At 41.1% G+C, this 27,439-nt stretch overlaps 1 protein-coding gene across 2 annotated transcripts; it reads left to right on the forward strand.

The window, feature by feature from the left end:
• The first annotated feature begins 2,200 nt into the window (after positions 1 to 2,200).
• On the forward strand, positions 2,201 to 27,386 carry pcsk5a (proprotein convertase subtilisin/kexin type 5a). Of its 2 annotated transcripts, none has more exons than XM_067484835.1 (37): positions 2,201 to 2,440; positions 4,054 to 4,158; positions 5,124 to 5,288; positions 5,424 to 5,567; positions 5,861 to 5,937; positions 6,188 to 6,276; positions 6,383 to 6,555; positions 6,720 to 6,926; positions 9,260 to 9,360; positions 9,452 to 9,555; positions 9,904 to 10,024; positions 10,253 to 10,441; positions 11,494 to 11,630; positions 11,755 to 11,877; positions 12,266 to 12,368; positions 12,661 to 12,854; positions 14,195 to 14,279; positions 14,739 to 14,842; positions 14,981 to 15,119; positions 15,350 to 15,465; positions 15,659 to 15,761; positions 16,295 to 16,431; positions 17,181 to 17,381; positions 17,559 to 17,627; positions 17,785 to 17,827; positions 18,026 to 18,168; positions 19,067 to 19,267; positions 20,738 to 20,821; positions 20,965 to 21,163; positions 21,975 to 22,189; positions 22,817 to 23,059; positions 23,858 to 24,094; positions 24,229 to 24,406; positions 24,941 to 25,158; positions 25,392 to 25,492; positions 26,035 to 26,233; positions 26,505 to 27,386. In XM_067484835.1, the coding sequence occupies exons 1-37, from the start codon at positions 2,291 to 2,293 to the stop codon at positions 26,975 to 26,977; spliced, it is 5,670 nt and encodes a 1,889-aa protein (XP_067340936.1). In that variant the 5' UTR covers positions 2,201 to 2,290; the 3' UTR covers positions 26,978 to 27,386. The 2 variants fall into 2 exon arrangements, with proteins under 2 accessions (XP_067340936.1, XP_067340937.1); XM_067484836.1 differs by having other exon boundaries at positions 12,664 to 12,854.
• The last annotated feature ends 53 nt before the right edge of the window (positions 27,387 to 27,439 follow it).

Genomic DNA, 27,439 nt, shown 5'->3' on the forward strand with positions numbered 1-27,439 from the left:
CAGCATACAGAGGACTTTCATATGCAGTAAGCTGTCCCCTTCTCCACTTCTTCCCCAAGTCTTTCTCACCACTGCTTAGTCGCCAACACTAAACACAAATTGAACCGACAACATCTGTGTGACATATTAAGTGTGTCAGGCTGAGGTTCCAATCAGGCCTGCTTATAAAAGCTTGATCAGGAGAATATTTTCCACTGTGTACTCCAGAGGAATGTTGTACGCATGTCCTCTCACTTTGATGAAATGTTCTGATTTGATCAAAATACTCACCCGAGGGACTTCAGTTATTACTGTGTGCACTCACGAGCTTAAAGCTGCAGAAGCAAGTAAAGGGTCATTTAGTGGTCCAAGGATGTCTCCACCCTTCTGAATTTTTGCATAGCACATGGTTTACTGTATGTGTTTTTATTGGATTATTCTCCAAAAAAACAGCGGAATAAAAGTTTTTTGCAGGAAAAAGTTACTATATCCCAATACAGCAATTTCTGTAGTATTTTTGGTCTAATTAACTCTTATAAAACCATAGCTGAGCCCTTGCGTTTGTCAGCTAATTGTGACACAGTTTTCATGTTACCACGTTTTCATACAGTCTTTGAGTTGACACTTCGGTCGAACTGACATGTTGGAAAGATTAGGAGATTGGCATCTCCAGAACGTCATGCAGAAAATTATGATTGGAGAAATCGCTCATGTTTAGCAGACTTTATTTTTTCATGAATGTATTTAGATTAACAAGATCACTGTATGAGCTGCCGTTTTTCCGTGTGAACTTTTTTCAGCACAACTCCCAAAATGTCAAACTACTGCTTTAAATTACTGTATCGTTAAGCTCAGCATCACACTTGTAGCCCACAGCAGCCAGCATCACACATCCACATTTATTAGGTGAAATACATTTACACTGTAGGTGATTTCTCACTTCTTAAACTGCAATTTTTCCCCATTGTAGTGTCCAGTGTTTCCCATCTGTGTAGATTTGCAACATAAAAACTGAATCTTGGTGGTCTTCCTATAAACCACGAAGGGCTTATTTTCAAATGCTTCACTTTGACCCAGTTCAAGATGCAAATATTTTAAATGCAGTAGTTTCAATTCACAGTGCTCAGACTGCTGTGGTGCCAAAGGGAAATAAAAATTAAGCAAAAATCATAACAATAAAACAAATTCACTGCCTCCCGGCAAATATTGTTTTCTTCCTAAAATATCCCCTAGATTCAGGACAAAGCTTTTACTACAAACACAAAGGCCTTATATGATCAGTTTAGAGAGTGACTACTGCAGCACATGACTGAGAATGTCATTATTATACAAATTATAGTAGTCTGAAAACATTGGCAAAGCCACTCCACAGATGCTTTACTGCTGCCATTGTCGACCAAAAATTACAAAGGTTTATCGAGGAGCAAGGTTAATGCGGGAATGTGTGGTACTTCCTGAGTCCTGAGTACAGGAGTTTCACATCCCGGGTACAATTTGAAACACGGCAGAACCTAAACATTGATAGAAGATGATGATTGGAGATCATTAACATCAGTCCATTTTTATTTTTGTTGTTCACTAATGAAGATTCATGTGCAACATAATCTTTTACCATCTATGACAGATGTTTATGTGATTCAGTAGAGGTCGTGGAATGATAATAAAGCACATTAATATAAGTATTGGTGGTACTAAAGGTCATAGTTCTCTTTTAACTATTATGTAACCTGCAGCTAAATCCTATGGTTTAATAAAAATTAGTTCTAAAACTTCCCAAAAGTGTGTAAATGGTTCATATTTGTGTCAACACTTCAACAAACTGCCCATAATAATAACAATAAAACTTGTTATAGCAGCTTTTTTTTATGGTGATCTTTCATGGTTGAACATAATTTCTAGGCTATATAAACTGGGAAAATGTTTGCTTTTATTAATTTTTCACAATCTAAATTGATCATTATAGGCTTGTTATGTCAATTTAAACGATACTTAAATCAGCTGAACTAATGGGCTGTCTGTAATTGGCAGATAAAGTTTTTTTGTTTTGTTTTTTAGTTTGATGAAACTGCAAAACTGCAGAACAGGGACACATCAGTTGATCCCTGGCTCCCATGTTGAAGCAGTAATTTGAAACATATTCGTTCCCAGTGAAGGAAACCACTTCACCCGAGTCTTCCGTTTCCGCGGAGCATCTTTGCGACAGTCGAGTGGAGTTTTTACGCAGTGAGAGACTTTTCGCAGCGGAGCGGGGAGCGCGCATGGAACACCTGGGCGCCATCTAATTACCGGACAGCGCTTCACCTCAGCAGCAATGGTGCTGTTTGTCGCACTGTGTTTGGGAACCGTCCTCCAGTTTTGTCGTGCGGTTGTTTACACCAACGAGTGGGCGATAAGAATCAGAGGTGATGCCGAGTCTGTGAACGGGATAGCAGAGAAATACGGATTTACTAACCTGGGTCAGGTGAGTCGGATCCAAGTCGCGCTGCACCTGGACACACCCAATGATTTAGTGAAGCCTCAAACATCACTGAGCTACAGCAAAATTCACAACATGAAATGAATGTCACCATACGGATTATGAGGAAATGGGCCCCTGAGTGCCCCCCACCTGACTTTTCAATCGTTTCGAATCTACCTTTGTTAATTTCAACTTTGGTTTTAGGCCAGTTTGTTGTATTTTATGTATGTTGTATCTTTTTTTCTCTCTGTTTAGGCCTTTGGTCGTAGTGTGATTTAATCTGATAGTTTTATGACATTGTTTATAATATTTATGCCTTTTGGCAAATTTGGGGGGGAACTTTTTCACATTTGTGGTTGTCTTTTGTATTTTATTTGGGCTTCAAAAAAATAGAAACCGTAACATCGGATGCTTTGTTCCCCTGCAGGTTGATTCAATAATCCATCCATGCCAGTAGACAGTATGAAATATTGTATAAATCTTCTAAAAGTGCAATAAATAGTGTAGTGGTAATACTATGGATATCCACACATCCTGGCAGAAACTGGGACGTTTAATTTCTGTTTAAGGATAAAAATTATTTAATTATTCACGAGTCCAGAGTACAGCAGTTGGGATAGCTCCAATTCCTGATTATAACTCAAAACGACTGAAAGATAATAACCTTAATCAACCTAGTGGGGATACTAAACTGCCACTAAGCTGCAAAATGAATTTAAGTTATTGCTTTAATCATATAGGCTGAAATTTCTTACCAACACTGTGATGTAGTTTTACCTCTGTGGCAGAATATTTTTATATCAGAAGTCAAGTCTGTCAAAAATCATCACATTTTGTTCCTTGGCTTTACCCTGACCCCACTCAACCATAAAATGTTAATTATCCAAACAGTTAAACCTTGGAGAAATAATAACCCAAGTACTTTATTGCCACAAAGGCTGCATAGAATATGTCAGTACATGAAAGATATAAACAGAGAAATCAATCAGACCAGACTTGTCAATAGACTCACAGAATGACCAAATAAAACAAAATCAATAATAATAAAGCAAACATATAAAATTCAGATAAAATTCAACACATGTACACCCTTGGGATAGTTGCTCTAATGAAAGTTGCAGGTCTTAGGTCCATGTTTCATTATGAACTAGAAATGCCCTTTGAAATTGAGGATACTACTTTGCTTTATAATGCTGAGGTCAGAAATCAAAGAGCACATTTCACACAGAGCCATAGGGAATAAATTAGGAGCATAATTCATTCCTTTGAATCGCGGAAAATGGCCAACCTGTAATTTTTATGAACCATAAATTACTTTTCTTGTATATTAAAACTATGCGTATGTCAAGCCCTTAACGGCACAAATACTCACGCACATGTACAACATGCCTCGCACATATAACGCACACAGCAGCAGTGTGGCTGGAGTTTTGTGGCTCACGTTACTCTGAATTGAAAAATGATCACGGGTATAAGGTAGCCACCACAATGAAAGGAAACCGGCAGAACTTTATTAATTTAGCAGCTCTTTAGTGCGATGACGGAGCAGAATTAAAAATAACACACGTGCACCTGAAAACAAATTAATTTAAAGGATTTCATGTCTGTTTTAACAGATTGGAGACCTGAAGAGTTACTACAGTTTTCGCCACCATCAGACAGTGACACGGTCCAATGTGTCCAACAGAGATCTGACTGCTGGTGTCGCCAAGGAGACAAAGGTGTAGTAATGGGATATCAGGAGAACTGGAAGGCTGTTAGATTATTAATTGGAACCATCTCCATCCCCACCTCCAGATACAACACAAACGCACACTCACGTCCATCCACAGACCTGGAGAACACAAAGTCCCAAAGAGGAACAAACCTTCCAGTGTCATGCACCACCTTTAAAGCATGAATGTGAATTAATTTCAGAAGGATGTTATTTTCTGTCAATAAGAGTTTGCATCATTTTCACCAGTTACTTTAGTGGATTAACTGTGATCACAACTGTAAAATGATGTGTGGCCCCATCTAATAAAATATGACCCACACCAGAATCATCCTTTAGTCATAAACTGTTTCTACAGCCAGTCAAGTAGATTCAGGAGGCTATTCTTGGTCTTTTAAATTAAATATTAATGTCAACATGCTAATATGCTGCTGCTGTGAAGGTATGTTTACAGAGTTCACCCTCTTTGGTTCTGGTGCCATACAAACCTCAGCTCCACATGATCTGACCTCTATGCATCCTAATACATTGTCCAGATGTATATCACATTCGTGAGAAAATTGTGCTAATTGGGCAGTTGTTTTATAGCAGTTTTTCATATTGACCAGTACAGAACCGTGCATGTATTATAGAGCTGGATACTGGACTAAAAAAGGAAGCACAATATTATTTCCTGGTGCACAACCAAAAAACATATTCTAGCTTTTGGGTTTGTTTCCACTTTTTGGGGCCCACTGCACATTTACCCCAGATTCATTTAGCCAATGAGCAGTCAATTTGTGCATGAATTGTGATGAATGTTGGTTCTATAGGAATTTTGGTTGTGTGTGATCTTAAACAAGCAGAAAACAGGTTTAAAATCAGTTTAGCGCCATAACGTTTGCTATTATCAGCTAACATTTGCTGATGATGCTGAACATATAAAGTTGACAGATGCATGTGTAAAAAAAATCTCCATGTGTTCTTTTAAAGGTGGAATGGCTCCAACAGCAGGTGGTCCAAAAAAGAGCAAAGAGAAACCTGAAAGTCAGTAACCTCAAATCCAAGACCAAACACCTTCCTACAGTCCATCATCTGTCTAACTCCACCCAGACGCTGCACTTTAGTGACCAAATGTGGAGCAGCCTGTGGTACATTGTGAGTTTTCTTTCGTCCCTTTGACTAAGTCTGAAACACAGACACACAAACCCAGACAGTCAAAGCCTAAAATAGACCCTGATTTATTCTTTATTCCCAAGGGCTAAATTCGATGTCCCACTATTTGCTCCACAGCACTGCAGTAACGAGTCCAAACACTGCCAGTCTCACATGAACATTGCAGCGGCCTGGAGAAGAGGGTACACTGGGAAGGGTGTGGTGGTGTCTGTCCTAGATGATGGCATTGAGCGAGAGCATCCGGATCTGAAGCCAAATTATGTAAGTGCCCTGGGATGGGACGCTCTTCTTGGGAAAGGGACATTAATCATAGCCAATTTGGCAGAGCTCTTAGTGTAAGAGCACAGAGCTGAGACAGATATTGCACAAAGAGCTTTTGGGCCAAAGGTTTGGAAAGGCCAGCTAAGAGTATTGGAATGGACATTAAACGTCTGATCCACTTAACTGTCGAGTGGACTGGTGAATAATGCTCTTTGTGATTTGTCTGATGAAACGGAGACAGATGGCCACTGGCATCTTGTTATGTGCTGCTGCTTACTATCCATCTGATTCAGGATCCTCTCGCCAGCTATGATGTGAACGGACAGGACCAAGATCCTTCTCCGAATTATTCCACCAACTCCGATAACTAGTGAGTGCTTATTTCTAGATTCCTCTTTGCACCTGTTTTGCAGTTTCCTTTCCCCCATCGTAATTTAAACTTTAATTAATGCGTGCTTTTTCCCTTCCATTTCTCAGTAATTACATGCATATATGGATATGCAAATTCCCCAGTCTAAATTCTGTCTTCTCACTGGTTTGATGTAACGGAAATAGCCCATCTTCACCTCATGCATATGCATCTCACCTCCTGTTCTTATGTTCTCCTCCTTTCTCTGAAGCCATGGGACTCAGTGTGCAGGGATGGTTGCTGCCACTGCAAATAACTCTCAGTGCACAGTTGGAGTCTCTTTCTATGCACGAATAGGCGGTGAGTCCATGTGATGGAATGTAACTAACATGCTGAAGGACTTATGGAAGTCAGAGTGTTATGTATAATGGCTACAAACATTTGTACTTCTTCTCTTTACCTGTAGGCATCCGCATGCTGGATGGAGACGTGACGGACATTGTCGAGGCCCAGTCACTGAGCTTCGGACTGCAGTACATTGATATCTACGTAGCTAGCTGGGGACCAGAAGATGATGGAGCAACTTTAGAGGGGCCTGGGCCTCTGACTCGTCTTGCTTTACAGAATGGCATCAAAATAGTGAGAAAATGTTTGTGAAAGAGGAAGGAAAATGGCTTGTTAGATGTGTTAATTTGTCTCTTGCAGCTGTAGATTCAATTAAAGCCTTATCGTGTTCTCCTTACCAATGTGACTATACCATTAATAAATTAATCAGCCTTGTCTGCTTCTCCAATTAATCTCAGGGCAGGTATGGGAGGGGCTCTGTTTTCATTTGGGGGTCAGGGAACGGAGGGCGAAGAGGTGACCACTGTTCCTGTGACGGCTACAGCAGCAGCATCTTCACTGTTTCGATCAGTAGCAGCACTCGGAGTGGAAGCCAGCCAGATTACCTGGAGCAGTGCCCATCCACGCTGGCGACAGCGTACACTGGTGGGGAGACACAAGACATGGTGAGCAAAGGCTGAGAAGCATCTACAGTATGCATGTAAAGTAGTAAAATGATGTACTGCACATAAGCCTTTATGTGCTGAGTGGTCTGTAAAAGTAATGGAAGCACTTCTGTGGATTCTGTGTAATGGTTTTCACTGAGAGCCTTATCTAAATCAAGGTGTGTAGTGAATGAGCCACAAAATGACACCTACTCTTCCTAATCACAACCTACAAGCAGACTCTGCACATTGCTTCTTTGCTACAATCAGGCCTTTTAAGGGTAGCTAGGGTAACTTGGGGCCATTTTTTCAAATCCAAATTGCGCTCACAAGCTGAAGCCGAAGGATAACTTTGGTCACGATTTTCAACATTCGGAACCACTATGGAAATGCCTCTACTCACGTTTTTATGTCTGTCAGTTTGATACCTGGATTAGTACATTCATTTATGCCAAAACCCTCCCCTGTTATAACACGGGGTGACATGTGTCATGCCTGAGGTCCCCAGTTGCTCTGAATCACCAGAATTCCCCTGAAGTTCTGGCATTTGACACTTTTCACACTCTTGTGCTGATTTGGAGGGCAACATTTAATTAAAAATGTCTTGACCACATGTTTTTAAAATGAATAAACATGTCACTCAGTGGAGCAGTGTGTCGAGCTAATGTGTGTTTATTCTGTTTTGGCGAACGACAGATGTCTATGACACAGGCAAATAAACTCAAGGAGGCTGCAGACTAGCAGAGAATAACCAATAGGAGCAATTTGCAGTTACTTCCCAGCATGAATTGCCTCAAGGATAAAACTCTCCTTTTTTTTTTAATTTTATTTTATTTATTTATTTATTTATTTATTGGTATGAAAATATAGTAATGATAATTGATGATGATAAAACCAACCCTATACATCATCTCTTAACTGTAATGCCTTCAAAGAGCATTTATGATATTGTAGAATTATGTTTGTTTCCCTCTTTTAATAATTCAGTGGAATTTACATGTTTTAACAATTCACATTCACGACATTTATAACATAGGGTCAAATTTATGGGACATTTCAAAGCCTCCAGCTGGATTTAAAAATTGCCGCTGTCGTTCCAGCTGCTTATGAACAGAAAATACACATTTGGCAAATGAGGGGAGCAGTGTTGGGGGCAAGAAAGGAACAACTTCTGCACTTGAGTTTAATGGTCTGTGACAGCTGTCAATCAAGCGAGTACGCCCCAGATATGCTCTGAACCTTCTTCATATTAGAAGTATAAATTAAATTCACAAGACAAAAGCAGAACAGAATTTGCTAATAATTGTGTGGGAAAAAAATGTAAGAATGTTATATTTTCAGGGCTGATTCACTTCAGTAGAGCCGTACAGTTAAAAACCCAAAGAAGAGCTGTGTTAAAAGCCACTTCAACCTTCAGTCAGGTTCCCCGCTTGGCTAATCATACAATCCTGTACATTGTAAATAAAGGGTTTAATTTTGGCTTTTTGAAACAGATGGTATATGTGTAAGTACAGTACAGCCCCTGTAAAAAGTTTTAATTTGGCTTTTTTTTTGACAGAAATGTACAGTTCAGCTGCAGAAGCTTATAACTCTTTCAGAAGAGTCATAGGTGTCTTTGAGGCCCCTCTTACTAGTCTCACCTGTGTCATGTTTCCTCCATGTGTTCTGAGAGAGGGGGTTTTAATAGGCACTGTGTAGTTTATGTGAATTACTTGGATGACTGCATGAATTTGTTATAAAGTGTTATCACACGCTTAGACAAACACAATGTGCCCAAGGTCTAAACACATTGACATGAATGATTATAATAGATTATTTTCGAACCTACCCATTAAACGCTTGCTGGTGGAAAAAGTAAGTGAACCGCTGACCTCAAACAACTGCCTCCAGAAGCTGTAGATCAGACTTGCCCTTTGTGTATCGTCAGGATTAATCTTGGACCCTTTTGCACAGAGCTGCCTCAAATCAGCCACATGTGATTCCAGAGCATCTGTGTTGTTTTGTAATACACAGTTCGCGTTTATTTGATGGCTCCAGTGAATAGCCAACTCAAAATGTTTGAGGAAGTCAAAGTAGCACCAACTCGCACCTCAAATCTTATTTCACTAAATTGTTGAGGGGGTTAACTTACTCAATGGGTTGGAGAGAAAAAGTATTTGCTATATTCAATATGCACATAATTCAAGACGGTTCACTAACTTTTCCTTGCCACAGTATTTCATACCTAAAAATGCATTGCCTATTCCATGAAGGATTTTTAATATTAGATATTAAATGGTATTCTGTGATATTCATATTACATAAACCAATTTATTCTTTCACATTAGATTAAAAAGATCTGCTGTCGTCTACAGGTAACCTTGGGCCCACAGCAGAGCTGTAGCCAGGCTCAGTCGGGGGCGTCTCTCTCCTCCGCCATGGCTGCAGGTGTCATCGCTCTCACTTTGGAAGCCAAGTAAACAGCTTTCCCATAGACAATATTCAAACATACAGGGACTGTTTAAATTGATTTTAAAATAGTTTTAATTTGTTTAACCTTCTCTCAGCCCCTTGCTAACCTGGAGGGATGTGCAGCATATTATTGTGCGAACATCAAAAGCTCATCATCTTATTGCTCCTGACTGGCACATAAATGGGGCCGGATACAAAGGTAGGGCTATTGTACTTCTGCTTAATTGTAGCATTTGCATGACATCTTTTAAATGCAGTGCTCTCAAAAGCTTATTATAAAGACGATGAGAAGAGGCAGCTTGATAAACATATTTTGGTAAATGTTCTCTCAGCTCTTTTTAGGGAAACTATAAAACAGCGAGTGTACAATCTAATGAGATACTGTGAGCAGAACAGTGATAAACGCCCACAAAGTCCCAGGAGTGTTTGAAGTCTTTTATAAGCTACAGTGCCTTTTATGCCCCAGCTAGTGTGTGTGTGTGTGTGTGTGTGTGTGTGTGTGTGTGTGTGTGTGTGTGTGTGTTTGGGGATGTGCGGGGTCTGTCAGTGAGCCACCTGTATGGCTTTGGACTGCTGGATGCTGAGAGCATGGTGAAGGAGGCCGAGCATTGGAAACAAGTCCCCTCACAGCATGTGTGCGTGGTGGAGGCTCCCATCCAGCTGAGCAGGTATCACACAAGCTGCACTGCAAGAGATCTCCTCTTTGAGTCAGGGCTTCCCTTGATCCCTCCTCTTTTATCACACTTTATCTATTTCTGTCTCGGTTCTCTCACATTGATTCTCACACCCTTTAATGGGTGCAGTTTTCTTTACCGCTCTCCTGTGTCTTGTTTCCTCACTTATCTCCGCCGCTCACAGTCGCTCTTTATTATTTTCCTTGCTCTGTCTCATGACAGAGCAATTCATCCAGGCTCAGTGCTGACGTCTGTGTATGAGACCACAGGTTGCTCAAGCAAGCCCCAGCACCATGTTGTTTATCTGGAGCATGTCGTCGTCCGTGTTACCATCGCTCACAGTCGTCGCGGTGACCTCTCTTTTGCACTCACGTCACCTTCAGGCACAGTGTCGCAGCTGCTAGCTAACAGGTAAATAAGGCGAGGGCTTCATCTAAAATAAAGCTAATCTGTCAGCATCATTTTTGTGCAGAGCTACTCATTCCTCAGTTTGGCACCTCGTCCCACTACAGGCAAGTTTTGGATTTTGGCACAGATTACTAGAAAAAAACCCAGGATGGCTGGGATGGCTGCTCATATGGTGTTTTAAGGCAACTGGTATCTGGGCAAGTTTCTTTCCAATAAAAATTTGGTCAACATGCAGTTTGCTTCACTTTGGGCCAAAAAGAAATCACAAATTAGCAACAAGAGTGCAACAAAGTTTTAAAAGCACATATGTGGACACATTCAAGTAAGTTACAGTGTGCAACATTTTTTACTTTTTGCTTTTTAAAATATAAATATGCCACAACACTTATTTTAATGGCAGCCTCAGGTGACAGAGAGTCGCTGAATATTACTGGCAGCAGCACAGAGATTCATTTCTAAAAGGTTTAGAGCAAGACTCACCCTTCTGACCAGTCAGAACCAATTCTGCTTGATTAGTAAGATTTGAGCATGTTTATTTAATATAGATTGATAACAATTACTGAACGGCTTTGTAGGGCGTGGCGCAGCATAAAGAGTGATGCAAAGCTGTATCACAGCAGGGAGGGCTGATTGTCTCTGAGAACTGAGTCTCACGTTAGTTGTACACTGTAGCTTTAAAGCTGCTCTAATCAAATATTTGATATAAACACTGCTCTCAGCAAAAACTTAAACTCTTGATGCTGCTGTAAGAGCCCACGGGTACTTAACCTTAACTCATCCAATGCATACAGTGGTTCAAGAGGTGCACTTGTTGCACATTTTGTGTAATTGAAATAATTGCCATTTTGCCCACTACACCCAAAAACCCACCATGACAAATAGAAAACAAATGTTTTAATTTTTCCTGCAATTTCTCATTTGCAAAATATTGAATAAAGCCTCATTGGCAGCATTTAAGTCTCAGCTTTCAGAATATTTACAACTTGTTTTTAAGGTCACCTTATATCAGCAGTAGGGTATCGGCATTATCATGACTATGTAATGTTTCTGTTTAGGCCTTTTGACAATTCCACTGAGGGTTTTCACAACTGGGAATTCATGACAACGCACTGCTGGGGGGAGCAGGCAGCAGGAGAATGGACTTTGAAAATCCAGGATACTCCCTCTCAGAGGAGAGACTACACTGAACTAGGTCTGCGTCTGTCTTTTTTTAACATTGTAGTATTATAAGGCACATATTGAAGAAAAGCTAAAATACAGTGCAGGCCTGCTGGGACAGGCGTCTTATCTTGTCCTCTTTCTGTGTTGTTTCGTAGGGACCTTAAAGGATTGGTCCCTCGTGATTTATGGCACTGCGGAGAAGTTGTTTCCTGTGCATCGTAAAAGATACCGATCAGCTGAGATGCCAATGGATAGTGACCTAGCTGAAGAATACAGTGGTGAGTCACGTACTAGTATTAAGCTGTCCCTTGTTCCCCTTGTTAGACAGTAGCTAAATTTACTCTACTGTAACACACATTTATAATGTCATTACACTTATTTCTGTGTCATTAAGTTAAAGTGAACAAGATGCTAAACGGTTCTATATAATGTAATATATAGAGCAACAAATCATCTTAAATGGGGGGATTGTCAGAGGTTTGCATTTCAGACCTCAAACAAACATTCCGACCCCACACTTACAGATTTACAGGGCAATTCTTCAGGTAGTTCAGATAGTAGTTTCACTTTATGTAGTTTGTATGTTGGTATGAAACTCTATCAGCTGAGTGACGTCTCTGTTGTTGCCATGAGGGTGCAGTGACTTTGAGTTTTTTGCCCTTTCAGGACCCTGCGACCCAGAATGCAGTGACGAAGGTTGTGAGGGGCCCAGCTCGCAGCAGTGTGTCACGTGCTTGCACTTTTTCCTCAAGTTCAAGAACAACACAAGGTTAGCTTGATCACACAGCACAGAGTACAGATGGTAAATCCGTAAAACTGTGTACTTTACGGTTTTCCTGCTGCTGAAGAGCTTTAGGCTAACTCATATCACAATGTTCTTTAGTCCACATGTTTTTCATATTTTTCACATATTAAGTCAAAGGCTTGCATGTAACAAGAAAAGTGTAAATGATTTGACATTACAGTGCTGGAAAATGGACCCACGATGTCATTTACTCCACCCCAAATCATTTAGAGTTACAGCTCGTGTCCTCTTTGTGCTTTTGTCCGTGTCTGTTCAGTAGGATGTGTGTATCTGAGTGTCCCAGGGGGTTTTGGGGTGACCGCCGACGTTGTAAAAGGTGCTACTCTTCCTGTGAGAGCTGCACCGGGAGCCGCAGTGACCAGTGCACATCCTGTCAACCGGGTCATCATCTGACCGAGGGGGCCAACACCTGCACAGGCAACTGTGGGGATAACTACTACCTCGACCATGGTGGGATGTCTTGTTTTGAAGCTTTAATGTATTTTACGTTTTTATTTTTATTTTTTTCACATTTTCTGTAATTCTTCTTGCATATTTTAATCATAATTATAACCCATACTGAATTTAAACCTTTGTTCACACACATGGCTAACTGTATGGGTAAATAAGTAATTTATTAAATAATGTACGTGAGTTCGGGTGTGGGACCCAAAGTTAATTAAATTTAAGTACAAACCTTTCCCGGGTAAAAGGCTATGCAATAATGACAACACACAAAGTATATGAAAAGGCTTAGTGGAACTGACCCTTCACCTGAGAGCAGGTGGTCAGAGTGGCAATCATTTTTTATTCTGTAACAGGGTTAGAAGTAGTGGAGGAAAGTGCTACTTGTGCCCATAGAGCAGAGATGAGCAGGTCAGCTTGGAGTGTGTGTGTGTGTGTGTGTGCGTGTGTCTGTGGACCCCAGTCAACAAGCAGACTTACAAATTCTTTTTTTTTCTTTGTTTCAGCAAGTTTGCAAATGAACCCATTTGATGAAAAAAGCACTCATGCACATTGCATGCAAATTGAATTATTACATTATGTTAAGTACAGATGTTGAGTAAGGGAAGATGTAGACAGTAGCTGAGTTTAATGGCTTCTAATTTAAATATGAAATGCAAACTTAACTAGATCTAAATGGTGAAATGCTACATAAAGAGTAACATGAGTACATATACTGTATAAAAGTCTTTTAGTTGCATTGAACACAGGAGGCTCTTTATTATTGCATCACACATGTAGCTCAAGATTGTGGGTCTATTACTGATTCATTTGTTCTCATTCATTGTTTTTTTTACATCGATTTAAATAGTAATTTTATATTTTTATTTACTTAGTCCTTTTGTGCTCTGAGCGTTTTGCAGTTAAGTGGCTCAGCACAGTGTCCCAGGCCTGTCTCTCTTTGGGCATTTTGACTGGTGCTGCCAGATGTTTTCAGGGTCACACATATAGTAGTAAAACAGAGTTGCCCTGGACTGCCTGCTGTGTACTGGGATATTGCTGATCAAGGATTCTGATGGATTATATTTGTAGGTAGGAGGGAGGAGTTTAAACTTGCTGCTGGCAGTGTGCTATGCAGCATTTGGTCGTTTTGTAATGTCTATATTATTCTACCATGCTGAACAAAACAGAATGAATATCCAAGCGAAGCTTTAAGGTACCCTGGTTTACAGAGGCACTGTTTGGATACAACTGCATACAAGCCTGCTAATGAATAGTCAGTTGCTGTAACTGCACTTGAGAGGTGTGAGAGTAAGATTGATTAATTGCTCTGTGTATTCTATGTGTACCGTTTGATTTCCCCACAGACACAAATATGTGCAGAAAGTGCAGTGAAAACTGCTTGAGGTGCACCTCCTACAGCATCTGCACAGAATGCAAACAAGACACAAGGTGAAACAAATTCTCCAATGATGCTTGAATTAACTGCTCAGTAAACACTGCCTTCTCACTCCTAACTGCTGAGAATACATATTCTCCTGCTGTATGTGCCCTCGGCAGTTTTATAAGAATTAGAAAAAGCTACTGTATTTTTTTTTTTTAAAGCCTTGTGTAATTATTTCCCTTTTATACACAATATCAAAGAAACATTGATAGTGAATTCCATTTTACAGTATCATAAAAGGACAAAACATTTCTATCTTATTGACCATACTGTTGATTTAGAAGTTTCTATAATGCAGTGTTCACTGACTCAGTTCACCAAGTGCTTGTGATGGTGTGCTGTGGGTTGGAAAAGTAAGCCTGCAGACCAAAGCCTTTGAGTCATGTTAATGGTGTTACATGATTGGCTCTGTGTGTGTGTATATGTGTGTGTCACGGTGCCACATGCTCTCTCTCCACCTTCTCCAGTCTGCAGGGGAACCGGTGCCAACAGAGCTGCACAGCAGGATTCTACCACGACAAACAGGAAGGCTCATGCAAGTCCTGTCACAAGGCCTGCGCTACCTGTGCAGGTGAGAGCTTGGCTTGTGGACTATAGTAAAACCTCACTGAATATCATTAAAATGTGCAAAGTCCAACATTTATAGAACTCTACAACTAGCTCCATTTTTTTTTCTATTCTAAAACCTGTTTCTTTGTGGCTGCATCAGCTGCAGGTGTTAAGGCGTGTAACCAATGTGCAGAAGGCTATTTGATGGAGGAGTGGAGCTGTGTGTCCTCCTGCAGTGCTGGCTTCTACGCCACAGAGCCAAACCCAGAGATAGCTGATAGGCATAGGATATGTAGGAGGTGAGCTCACTGGTGTGTGCTCAGGTGTGGGTGGTTTGTTTATCTGCTGATGGCAGGCCTTATTCTGGTGGTTGGCTTCTGTGTCTAAGTGTGTGTGTTTGTGTGCGCGCGAACTGGTTTTCATGCTTATGTTTGTTGTTGTGTGCCAGTATAGGTGGAGTCGGTTGTGGTCAGTACTGTACGTGTGTTTTGTGTGTGCATGTGTTTAGCTTCTGTGCTCTCTTCCTCAGGTGTGATGCCAGCTGTCCCACCTGTGTGGGGCCAAACCGGGAGAACTGCAGCAGCTGTTCCAGTGGTCACAGCCTGCAGGGGGGAGTGTGTGTTGTTAATACAGTGTGCACAGACAGTCAGTCACCAATCTTCTTCCTCTAATACATGTTGGATTGCTGTTACCAGATAAATATAATGAAACTGTGAAACATTTAGTTCTTACTACTCTACCAGTTTTAATGCAAATAAAAATATATGTATATATTGTATAGTATAGTATAGTATATACTGTAGTGCTGTTATATACACTCTTACTGTATGTCTATCAGGAGAGTACCAAGACAGTAATGGAACGTGCCATGTATGCGATGCAACATGTCTCAAGTGCACAGGGCCACAAAGCAAAGACTGCATCAGCTGTGATCTTTCACGGTAAGTTGGGTTTGACTTTTTAGTTTCAGGGTCAAAGGGAAATGAACACATCCCCTTAACTCTCTGTGTGAAATGTTCCATTTTTTTTTTTTTTTTAGGGAAACGTTTTTTATTATTTCAGAAATATAGTCAATAAGATCTGGATCAGTTCTTTATGTAAAGCAGACTTTTATCACTTACTTCAATTCAAAGAAAAAAAACTTGATGATTATCTCAAATAACTGCTTCAGTCGAATTTGGTGAAATTATGGATCAATTAATAATCAGAAGAAAATGTACAAATAACAAAATCCAAAGATTTTGAGGTTTAGGGTTTGGTCAAAGTTGCTGATGAATACACTGGATGATTGGTTAGTGGAAACTGGAACAAATACCCCAACTCTCTTTCATACCAACACACTGCTTTATCTGTCAGTGTCATATGCTCCACACTGGGATGTAGAGGAAATATATTCATTTACATGGACATAGATCATATGTGTTGATTTTATTTTATTTTTTGCAACTGGTTTTGATGTGGTTTTTGGCTGCAGGGCTCTGGACGAGGGACACTGTGTGGAGGAATGTCCCAAGGGCAAGTACCAGTCAGGTGGCCGGTGTCACCTGTGTGACCACACCTGTGCCACGTGTGTGGATGCTGGCCCTGCAAACTGCACCAGCTGTGACACTGGTGAGGACTGAACAAGAAACTCAAGCTGTGTGTGTGTTTTTATAAAAATAAGTGTGTGTGTGTGTGTGTGTCTGTGTATGTAGAAGCAGATTGTTTTTGGTTTTTTTCTCCCTCACTCTAGATTTCAGTTAAAACATGTCACAGTAAACTCATAAAGCAAAACTAATTCTTTTGATGCATATAAACCTGTAACTGCATATTTACATGTCTTATCTATTCTTATTTTACCAAAAAAAAACTTTTGTATATGTTGACCAACTCCTATTATGCTAAATACCTATTTTGCTAAACATTATAAAATGAATTGGTGGGAAAAAAACGTCCCTTTACAATAGAAATAAATCATTTTTCAATTCAATTCAACTTTATTTATATAGCACCAATTCACAAAAAAGTCATCTCAAGGGACTTTACATAATAAAGTCAAGACTATAAAGATGTATAGAGAAAACCCAACAAATCCCCCTTGAGCAAGCCCTCAAGAAACCTCCTGCAGAACCAGGCTCAGGGTTGGCGACAATCAGCTTTGACCGGTTGGGGTGAGTGGAAAATGGCGAGAGAAAAGAAAAGAGCAACAAAAAGGAGACGGAAGGAAAACTACAAAGTTAATGTCATTCAGTGGTAATGAATAAATATCAATAAAATTTTAGATAAATAGTTACGGATTAACACTGCAATGTACTGCAGGAAACTAAGACACATATCAACATTACACCTCTTCACACCACGATTCTCTGTTTTTCCTGCAGATAAGTTTGAGATGGAGCGATATCTGCATAACGGTCAGTGCGTGGACGCCTGTCCTGAGGCCTTCTACCACACCAAGGAGAGGAGCTGTGCACCGTGCTCGGACAACTGCCAGCTCTGCACAAGCCCGACCCACTGCCTTAAGTGTAACTCCTCCTACTACGTCTCTGATGGAGCATGTGTGAAGCTGGAGTGTGGTGAAGGTAAAGAAGGTCAGAGTGTGTGTTTGTTTTCATCCAGTGAGTTTCTTGTATCTGTTGTGTTGCATTGTCAGTGATGATCCTAAAACCCCACACACGTGTCCACGCTTCACGTTCAGCCTCTTTTACTAGATTAATTCTCTTGCTCCTTTTGTTTGTTTATTTATTTATTTATTTCAGGGCAGGTGGAGGATCCAGATTATGATGAGTGCATGGCTTGTGAGGAGGGCTGCAGGAAGTGTGTCTTGTGTAAGTGGCTCAGCAGCGGTAACAAAGTATTTTCTCAAACGAGAAGTGCCCTCAGTAGACCAGGCTCTCCTCGCTGTGTGTGGCCAACCATGTTCAGGGGGGTTTCTGGGTAGTTCTGTTAAAAAGAAGAGCTGAGCTTTTTGTCTGCTTTCAACAGATAACCCCAGGCATTGCCTGTCCTGCTCTGAGGGCTTTTACAAGTAAGGCTGTGTGCCTCCCTGTCGCCATGTGTGATTTCTGCACTCGCTCTGCCTTTCACTTTGCTGCTGCTCTAGAATAAAAACACATTTGTTATGAATGTAAGGTATATTGGTGTGTGTGTGTGTGTGTGTGTGTGTGTGTGTGTGCGCGCGTGCGTGCAAGGGGAAAACCACAGTTAATGTCTGCTGCTTTATCAGTTTTCAAGATGGCTGCTACCAAATTTGCCCAGCTAAGACATACACTGTGGAAGAGGACATGACCTGCGTCCCATGTGATGACAACTGTGTGAGCTGTGATGAACATGAGTGCTACTGGTGTGAGACCGACCTCTTCTTATCAGGTAAAACTGCCCAACAGCCTCAGAACATGATGTTATGAAGCATTAGGAATTATTAAAAATATATGGTATAAGTCTTACGACTGCAATTTAAAAATACTCCTTAAATGTCTTGTATAGTGTGTGTGGAACTGAGGATGTCAATGTGTAAGGTGATGTAATGGTTTGTATGTAATATGTTAATACCTGAAGGTTTGCCTCTAAAATTAAAAGTATAAATTAGCATATGATGGAATTAGTCTGGTGTTGAATAAACATAATGAAATAAAACTACAAGTACTTAAAGTTTTAACTAAATTAGCTACAAACCTTTGTACAAAATCACTAATAAATACAGCCATTTAAAAATCCCCCTGGGTTAGTTTGACATGTTTTGATTACACAATAATTTTAGAACATGCACCATTTAAATGTGACATTTACAAATCCATTAAAGGTGTAACAAATGGATTTCAACACAAGGTCACACTGCCAAATAAGGCCTCAAGTGTAAGACTAAAGCTACTGGAAGCCTTTTAACATTTCAGTTTCTATTGGGCTTTGTTGATGCATGTCAGCAAACAAATATGCAGTAGTTCATGTAAAAAAAAAAACAACAACCAAAAACTAAGACTTCTAAAGTCTTCAGGGTCTTTAAAGTTCTGGGCCCAAGAAAATCACGCAGTTAGTCATCCGACCTTAACTATATAGGCTTTATGTAATGTGGTTTTGAAATGTTGAGTAGAAGTGTGTACTACTAGAGACTGAAGTACTTCAAAGTACACGCCTGTATCATTTTATTTTTATAAAGAAAAAAACCAGAGACCTTTCCTATTTTTCCCCACACACATTCCTCTTCCTTATCAAAGCCTGGTCCCTGCAGTACCCATAATGCAACTCATACACCATCTTCCCCCCCCAGAGGGACAGTGTGTTTCAGTGTGTCCCGACGGCTTCTATGCCGATGAAAACAGCAATGACTGTGAGGAGTGTCACTCGGACTGCGTGACATGTAGTGGCCTGGAGGACAATGAATGCCTGTCGTGTGAAGATGGGAAGACGCTTGAAAACGGAGAGTGTGTGCCTGACCACGAGGTCTGTCCCCTTAAGACCTTTCGCAGCGGTGAGACTAATACTTTTGTATTCCACTAATCCAACTGTCTGCCCATAATGAATCAGGGATTTGAGAACTTTCACAGGGGCAGAAAAGAAATCATGGAGGGTAATTGGTCTGTGTGCCACCGTCCCTGAACCCTGTACCAACTTAAGCACTCGCCACAGACAGAACTACATAACGTTGGCCAGATACGCACTTTGAAATAATTGATTGTGTATGCTGAACATTTAGTTTCCCCCCAAGAATTAGTTGGACAGCCCTAAAACAACATATGGCAATTAGTGGGAGGCAAGACATCTTAATTATAGGAACTGAAATGTCTCTGAGAAAAGTACATAGGTTAATTCAAAGGTTCAATATGCACAAGTAAAGTTATTCTTATACTTTGAATCTTTACAAATACAAAACCTCACATTAAGGCCTCAGACTTTCACAGAAAATGAGGAGTAGCAGTGTAGTAGGCGGTCATTGGTAATTCTTTGATTTTATCAGATATTTGTGCCAGACTCACAATCAAAATCAACTGGCAAATACTAATTGTATGCTATTTGTTTGTATTTGCATACTAACAACCTACTGACTTTTTTGTATTAGCAACAAGCACGTGTCGAAAACTAATTTTGACATTTAAACTGCGGGGTCTGACATCGATACAAGATCAGCGGATGATTTTAATAGAGAAGAGAGCTCATTCTGTTTTGAGACTTCTGGGGAACACAGAGAGACTTGGTCCACTCTGGTTCTTCAGAGTTGTAACAGAGTGATAGCTCTCACAGCATCTGAATACAATCTCTGGCACATTTCGAGGTGAGCGATACCTCTCACCGTTTGTAGACAATCTTTGGCACAAACAGCGCTGTTGAAGCCCGTTTCTGCCAGCGAACAAAGAGCAAACATGCCAACAACTTGATTTGTTTTTATTGTTAGTGACTTACTTGATAGTTTGACCTTACCAACAGGTGGGCTGAGTTGCTGTGTGACATTTCAGGCAGTAAATAAACTTTCTACAGGTGTGGTAGTGTAAGGGGAAATAGTTCTCTAGGTAATTGATTGTGGATGTCATCATTCTCTCGCACAGATTTAAAAAATTGCTTGGCCAAATACACATTGGTGGCAGTAAATATACTTGAGTTGCCTGCCCAAGTATAATGTATGTGTGGGGAAACACTGATATTTTTTTCTTCTTTTTTGGGGGGGGGGGGGTCTGGCTTATGCTGTGAGTTCAGGGTTGCCACAGCAGATCATTTGTCCGCTTGTCCATTTGTTGTTGATGTTGCAGAAAACATTACCCACCTTTTTCAACATTCTTCCCGGAATAAGTCATTATTGACTTGTTAAGGGACCACATTTTTCAGGTTCTATTCATTAGCCATGACTCTGAACTGACGCTGAACTATAGTGGTTGTACATCAGAAAGATGTAGGCCTCCTTTACTAGGGAGATTCCACGGTGTTTACTGTGTTGTTTCTCTGGCAGATGATGGTGAATGTGAAGACTGCCACCCATCCTGTGCATCCTGCTCTGGGGAGGAGAAGAACCAATGTACAAAATGTGCACAAGGTCTGTGAGTCACTTATGTCAACACCAAATGCACAAACATATCTTCAGACCAGCTTCCACAGTACCATATTTTTTAATGTCTCACAACAGACATGCAGCGCTTTGTCAGTGATCATGTTTACTCCTTCATTTTCCTCCTCCAGGGCAGTTTTTGACCACGCAGAAAACATGTGTGTCAAAGTGTCCGGGGGGTTCCTTTGCCAGTCGGCTCATGGGTGTGTGCATGGCTTGCCCCACAGGCTGTCTGCAATGTGTGGATGCTCAGCACTGTACCCGCTGCCAGACCACCCGCAGACCACCGTTATTCCTGCAGAATGGACAGTGTGTCCAACAGTGTGTCAGGTCTGCAGTCAGTCCTATTACTTTCCTATTACTTTTAGCTCAAACTTGAATCTATTCGTTTTTTATGTACTGGAACAGGAAAGTATTCATCGTCTTTAAAACCTGAAAATGTAACATCACAGTCAGTCACATCTTAAACATCTGGGCTAATTTTCTTAAGAGACCACCTCTGTAGAGCCAAAAATAACATCTCAGATGATGTATGTTCTGGCCCCGATTTTGAGTCGGTGTTTATGTGCCATTAAATTCTGACATCCTTCAGACTGCAAGAACACTTCATCCTTGCTGGAGAGATCCTTGAAGCTCCCTTAGCACGGAGGTGACAATTTCAACTTTTTGGCCAAAAGGGTTCATATTTTATTTTCTCCACCAACAACCAAGCAGCTTTTTAGCAACGCTTAAGCACCACATGATTGGATAAATTATTAGTTGTCCTCTGTAAGAGAGTAAAATTTCTGTCCTATTTGTTTACCCCAGCAGCACCAAACACATTCATGACAAAGTATTTGATTTGTTTTTTCCCCTCATAGCAAGAAAAAAAAAATATTCAGTACAGCTTGACATACATTAAGGAAAACTAATAATTTTGGGGACTTATAAAGGTTATTTATTATGTATTACCATGGTCCAAAGTACTAACGAATCCTGTCAAAGTGATGTACGATATGAACACTATGTGGCCTGGTTCAGCTGATGAAGTTATAACAGATTATACACAGCAAAGCACAAGCAAAGTATACATGCACAAGTTCAGTCCTCTGTCTTACCACTGCGCTTGTGTGTCCACTGATGTCTGCTTGGCTTCCTACAGGGGTTTTCCTGCAGGCCAGGTGTGCCGCAGTTGTGCAGAAGGCTGTGCCACCTGTGGGAGAAATGCCACCCACTGCCTCACCTGTGAAGAAAATCTCTTCCTCCACCAGCACCAGTGTGTGGAGGAGTGTCCTCCAGCTCACTCTGTACAGGACGGGGAGTGCCTACACTGCCCCTCAGCTTGTCAGGAATGCAGTGCCCTCGGCCAGTGCACAGGTACTGAAACAAAATACAAATCAGGACAGGGCTTTTGCCTTCCTCTAGTCATCTTCAGGTGGCTGGCTTTATATTTATTTGATTATTTTTTCTTTCAGCCATGCTCCCATCATGGCGTTAGGGATGAACGTGTAGTCAGTTTGGGCCACCACTTGGATCCAATGTAAAAATACGACACGTGTTGGATGAATCGACATGAAATTTTGCCTATTAATACACAGTTGACATTTGGGGGTTTTGGTGAAACAACTATTGCATGGATTGTGGTAAAATTAGGTTCAGACATAAATGGTAAATCCAAAGCGCTTTACAAGGACCAGGACACTTTGACATGTAGCCGGGAGCGGGGATTGAACCACTGATCCTGTGGTCCATGGTCAACTGCCTAACCAACTGAGCCCACCTCTCCAAAGACATTTGTGGTCCGTTAGGGTGAACTTTACTCCTGTGAAAGCACCGTTTTACTTTAGTGTTTAAGAAAAACCTCTTACCTGTACATTTCTTTTATTCATTCAAATCCAGTGCCAACAGAGAGCGGGCTTTTCTTCACCTTACGTTTCTATCGTCGGGGTCCTCTTTTGGGGTATAGTTTCACTGATTCTGTGCTAAAAGCTGTTCTTTGTGCAGGCTGTGACGAGTATCACTTTCTCCACGAGGGCCTGTGTGTGAGAGAATGTCCCGAGACATTCTATGAGGACAAAGAGCAAGGCGAGTGTTTGCGTTGCCACCCTGACTGTGCTTTGTGTGATGGGCCAAACAATAATGACTGTGATGCCTGTTTGGACCCTAAGAACACTCTGCACAATGGGGCGTGTCTGGCAGCCTGTCCCTCCCATAGCTACAGGGACACCAGAACAGGAGAATGTGAAGGTACAACAGAAATCATACAGGTTTAACCACCTGCTTTATTGAAAAAGGGCTAATGTGAAGTGTGCTTGCACAAAAATAAGCTAAAACACATTTGTTAATCCTACCTTACTTTTTTTTTTCATTCAGATGTGTTGTCCTTTTGGGTTTAACAAAGTCAGAGATGCTCCTTTTCTCCTCTAGCTGATGCAACATTTTCTGTGCTTCATGCATTTCTCTGTTATAGTCTCCACTATGCCGGATTGTGTTTCCTGACTTCAGCTCAGACTGAACTAGCAACGCTTTTCCGACTGTAAACTAGCAGCTGTCAAACCTTAAAAACAAAACAATGATGTACTGCTGTTTTTTTTGTCCTGGTGTTTTTCAAAAACAGAGGATGGTGTGTTTCTCCCTGGAAAATGTAGCAGCTGGTGCCAGCAGATATAAAACAAAAACATTACTGTACTGCAAAGTGGACAGTGGGGGATTTTTCAGATGTATTTTTATCTAAACTAAAAATGTGCTCCAGAAAATATTTACAGATTACCCTGTGAAAACCCAATAGGCAGAAACTTCCAGGTACAAAAAAGTCTTATTAGAATAAGGTGAATATGTACATCTTCTGATTACCTGGATCAGCTGTGTTCAGTTAATCAGTGGTGGGTAGAGCAGACATGGTTGGAACACAATCAGGGTAGGGGTCTTTTTAGACAAAGATTGAGAACCACTAGTAGACAAATACAGTATGAATTCTCTTCCATGTGCTTTGCCACACTCTGTGAATATCCTTTGATTCCGTTACTTTTTAACTTGTATTTCCAGATTGTGATGCTTCTTGCCTCACCTGCTTCGGGCCCCACGCTGGCTCCTGCACCAGCTGCAGAGAGGGTTGGAGGCTGGAGGACCACAGCCACTGTGTACAATCATCCAAGAAATGCTTGACACGGCAGTACGCAGGTCAGGATGGGGAATGCCATCCATGTCACAAGTACTGCCACAGGTGTTCGGGTCCCGGGAAAACTCACTGCCTGAGCTGCAACCAGAGACATCTCCTGCTCAGTGAGTAGAGTGGGGTTTTTTTTTTGTTTGGTTTTTATTTATGAATTCCCTGAGGTCTGCACGTCCTGGAAAGCTCCTCGGGCATCTGTGGCTTGTTTGCGTAGCTGCGTGATCATGTGTGTTTGTTGGTACAGATGGCACCTGTGTAGATGAATGCCCAGCAGGCTATTACGAGGACGAACCGTGGCAGAAATGTGAAGCTTGCCACCCATCCTGTCAATCCTGCTTTGGAAAGCACAGCCACGAGTGTCTCGTCTGCAAAGCCCACCTATTTCGAGAGGGCAAAGAGTGTGTGGAGACCTGCAAGCACAGGTAGGTTAACCCACTCACCATCCTGCTGTGCCACTCATCCATAACATTAAGTGCGGTCACACATGGTTGTCATTAATAAAAGATCACATAGTCACTGTGGATACCAAACTTTACTTTTGTTAGCTGGGCAGGTGTGCAGTTTGGAGATGGTCTAATTTAACCTGAGATTTAAAAAAGACCTATGTGGCCTGTAAAATGCTAAATAGACTTACTTTTATTTGAGGTGCTGCGATAGTTAAATTAATGTGCCGTTAAATTGTTGTACAGTTAAAAATTCAAATCAAAATAACAATTGCTGTTTAATCTTGCATTGCCTCTGACATTCAGAGCACTGTGCCGGAAGTGCATCATTATAAAAAAAATCTCTCTCTCTCTCTCTTTAATTGTATTTCTGTCATTGTTACCATGGTGTGTTTTGTCTGAGTAGTTATGGTTGTGTATGTGAATATGACTAAAGAGAAATTTCTGTTGGGGACAAACAAAAGCTCTAATCTCATCAAATATGTCAAAACTTTTCAATGATCTATCTGGTAGTCACTATGAAAACACGGTCTCTGGGATGTGTGAGAAATGTGACCCGAGTTGCGGTGAGTGCATCAGGGCCGGGGAGAACAGCTGCCTGAGCTGCGCTTCAGGCCTCATCTTTATGCGGAAAGAAGGCCGCTGCCTCCCCTCGTGCCCTCAGGGACACCATCACGACGCTGTGCACAAGACCTGTGAGCCCTGCCACGCCAGCTGCCAAACATGCTCAGGTATTTTTTATTTATTTTTGGTAATAATTAGTCTGTGAGAGTGACAAACTACACTTCCAATGTTCATTGTACTTGTGCAACAGAGACTCGTTGTTTTTATGCCAAAGTTCTGTGTTAAGAAAAATATCCGACTATTGAGGACATCGGAAATAGTTGTCAGTGGGATGAATTCATTGTTGGTTTTGATATTGAACAATAGTACCCTTCCTGTTGAAGTTGTCGTGTATCTGCAGGAAAAGACTCCGACTCCTGTGAATCGTGCTTCACTGGATACGAGCTCACTCACGGCATGTGTGAGTCCATGTGCGACATAGGCCAGTATCCCATTATAAAGGTAACGTGTGTGTGTCTGTGTCTGTGTGTGTAAAAAGAAGAAAAAATAAATCATTAACCGGTCTTCACCTTAGAAAAATACTGCATTTACTACTGTGTTTTGGCCCCAGGATTCCTATAATTTAATTCAGACTGACTTATTGCTACACTAGGAGAAATCTCAAACAGCAGAGTGTTGTCATGATTGTAAAGTAAATCTTTAGGTACATGCTGTGAGAAGAGATCTACACTTAGTAGATGTTCTTTTAGTGTGGTGAAATTACTTTTCACAACTTAATGTAAGTAAACTTTACTAGCATTATTTCCAGGCAATTAAAACACATAATGCTACCTCAGCTGACAGATTTTTTTTTAATCATATCATCTTTAGAATAGAAGTGATAAAAGAAACCTGAGTTACAGTATTTTTGCTTTTAACTTGCCACCAGAAAAAAAACAAAAAAACAAACAACACACAAGGTAATGGTAAAAAGGGAAAAATAGTTAATGGTGTTGTAGTTCTGTGTCTGGGTATATCTGCTTTTCATTGTCATTCCTTATCAGGAGTCACTCCATGCTTGTGAAGACTGTGACAGCTCTTGTCTGGAGTGTCGAGGGCCTGGTCCAGCCAACTGCACCACGTGCCCCACTAAGGCCATACTAGAATCTCAAGGGCGCTGTCTGCTTTGTTGTCGCAATGACAAGGATGAGGATACCACGGCAACACAGCAGCAGGAATGTTGTAACTGCACCAAGACTCAAGGTAAACTCTCCATTCTCCTCCACACAAGACAAAATGAGAGGTTCAGGAAGAAGGGATTGAAGTAGAAGGTTTTTTTTGGATGCTATTTTCTTTATGCTACACTTTAACCAGAAGTTGGAAAAATGCAATTTTAGAAGAGAGTGAATTGGGGGGAAAACAAAGTGAATTTGTATCCTCCAGCTTCTGATTGACTTAACACACTGTGGCTCTTATAGTTCTAGAGTGAGTACCCCTGATGCGTCTCTAAACAAAGTCTTTTTGGTTTTTGAAGGAGAGTGTGTGCTTAGCACTAACTTGGCATTCAGGAATGAGGAGGAAGAAGAGGGCAGAGGTAACCTGACAGTCTTCATCGTCGCCTGCATCCTGCTTGTTCTGGTACTGGTGGCCATTGTCTTCCTCATCAGATATTCCCGCTCCAAGAGCGCGCCCCCGGACATCCATCCCCGTGGTTACGCGAAGCTGGGCTCTCATGGAGGCTCCGGACGTGGCAGCAGATACGGTGGATACAGCTCTGCTTCATCTACGTCTTACAGCGGCCGCACTAGTTCTTCTGGCAGTCGCTTCCAGGAAGCTCCGTTAGTTGACATCAGTGAACGTCATTCAGAGCATATGGAAGATGAAGACGAGGACATTGTATACATGGGCCAAGATGGCACCGTGTACAGGAAGTTCCGCTATGGACAGCTGGGGGAGGACAATGAGGACGAGCTTGAATACGATGATGAGAGCTACACGTTCCGGTGAAGTAGAATAATTTACTCAACATAAATTGTGTCCAGGGGAGAAGAAATGTTTCTTACTCCTGTGCTGTTTATTTCCTCCTGCCCTGAGGGATAGATTAATTTATCCTTAACTGAATGAGTTGAACCAAATAAAAGACAAGCTGTTTATACTGAACAACTTTCAAAACTTCACCAAATAAAATGAGCTGTAGAAATGTTCAGAAAGTTTAATAAGTAGCTTTTAGATACATTGGTGTATGAGCACTTCCTGTGTATATAAGAAATTTTACTTTCATTAAGTGTCCTTCCTCAATTGCTGTGTCGTTAGATTAGTAATTGGTTATAGTTTTCTATATACCCATGTGTTTGCAGTCTTTAAATTTTAATTTGAAAAAGTGTTATTCTCTTCAAATAAAGTCTGAGGAAAAGCAAAAGGCAGAAAGTGAGTTGTCATTTACCAGCAAAGCAGTTCACTTCAAACTAA

Source organism: Channa argus, chromosome 18 (assembly GCF_033026475.1).
Source record: "Channa argus isolate prfri chromosome 18, Channa argus male v1.0, whole genome shotgun sequence".
NCBI classification, from domain to species: domain Eukaryota; kingdom Metazoa; phylum Chordata; class Actinopteri; order Anabantiformes; family Channidae; genus Channa; species Channa argus.

What these genes read in the sequence shown, in the direction of transcription:
- pcsk5a (XM_067484835.1), top strand. Translation starts at nt 2,291, where the DNA reads ATGGTGCTGTTTGTCGCACTGTGTTTGGGAACCGTCCTCCAGTTTTGT. An exon ending in TGCTCTGAGGGCTTTTACAA is followed by an intron (nt 17,828 to 18,025) that starts GTAAGGCTGTGT and finishes CTGCTTTATCAG; the next exon opens with TTTTCAAGATGGCTGCTACC. An exon ending in GACCGACCTCTTCTTATCAG is followed by an intron (nt 18,169 to 19,066) that starts GTAAAACTGCCC and finishes TTCCCCCCCCAG; the next exon opens with AGGGACAGTGTGTTTCAGTG.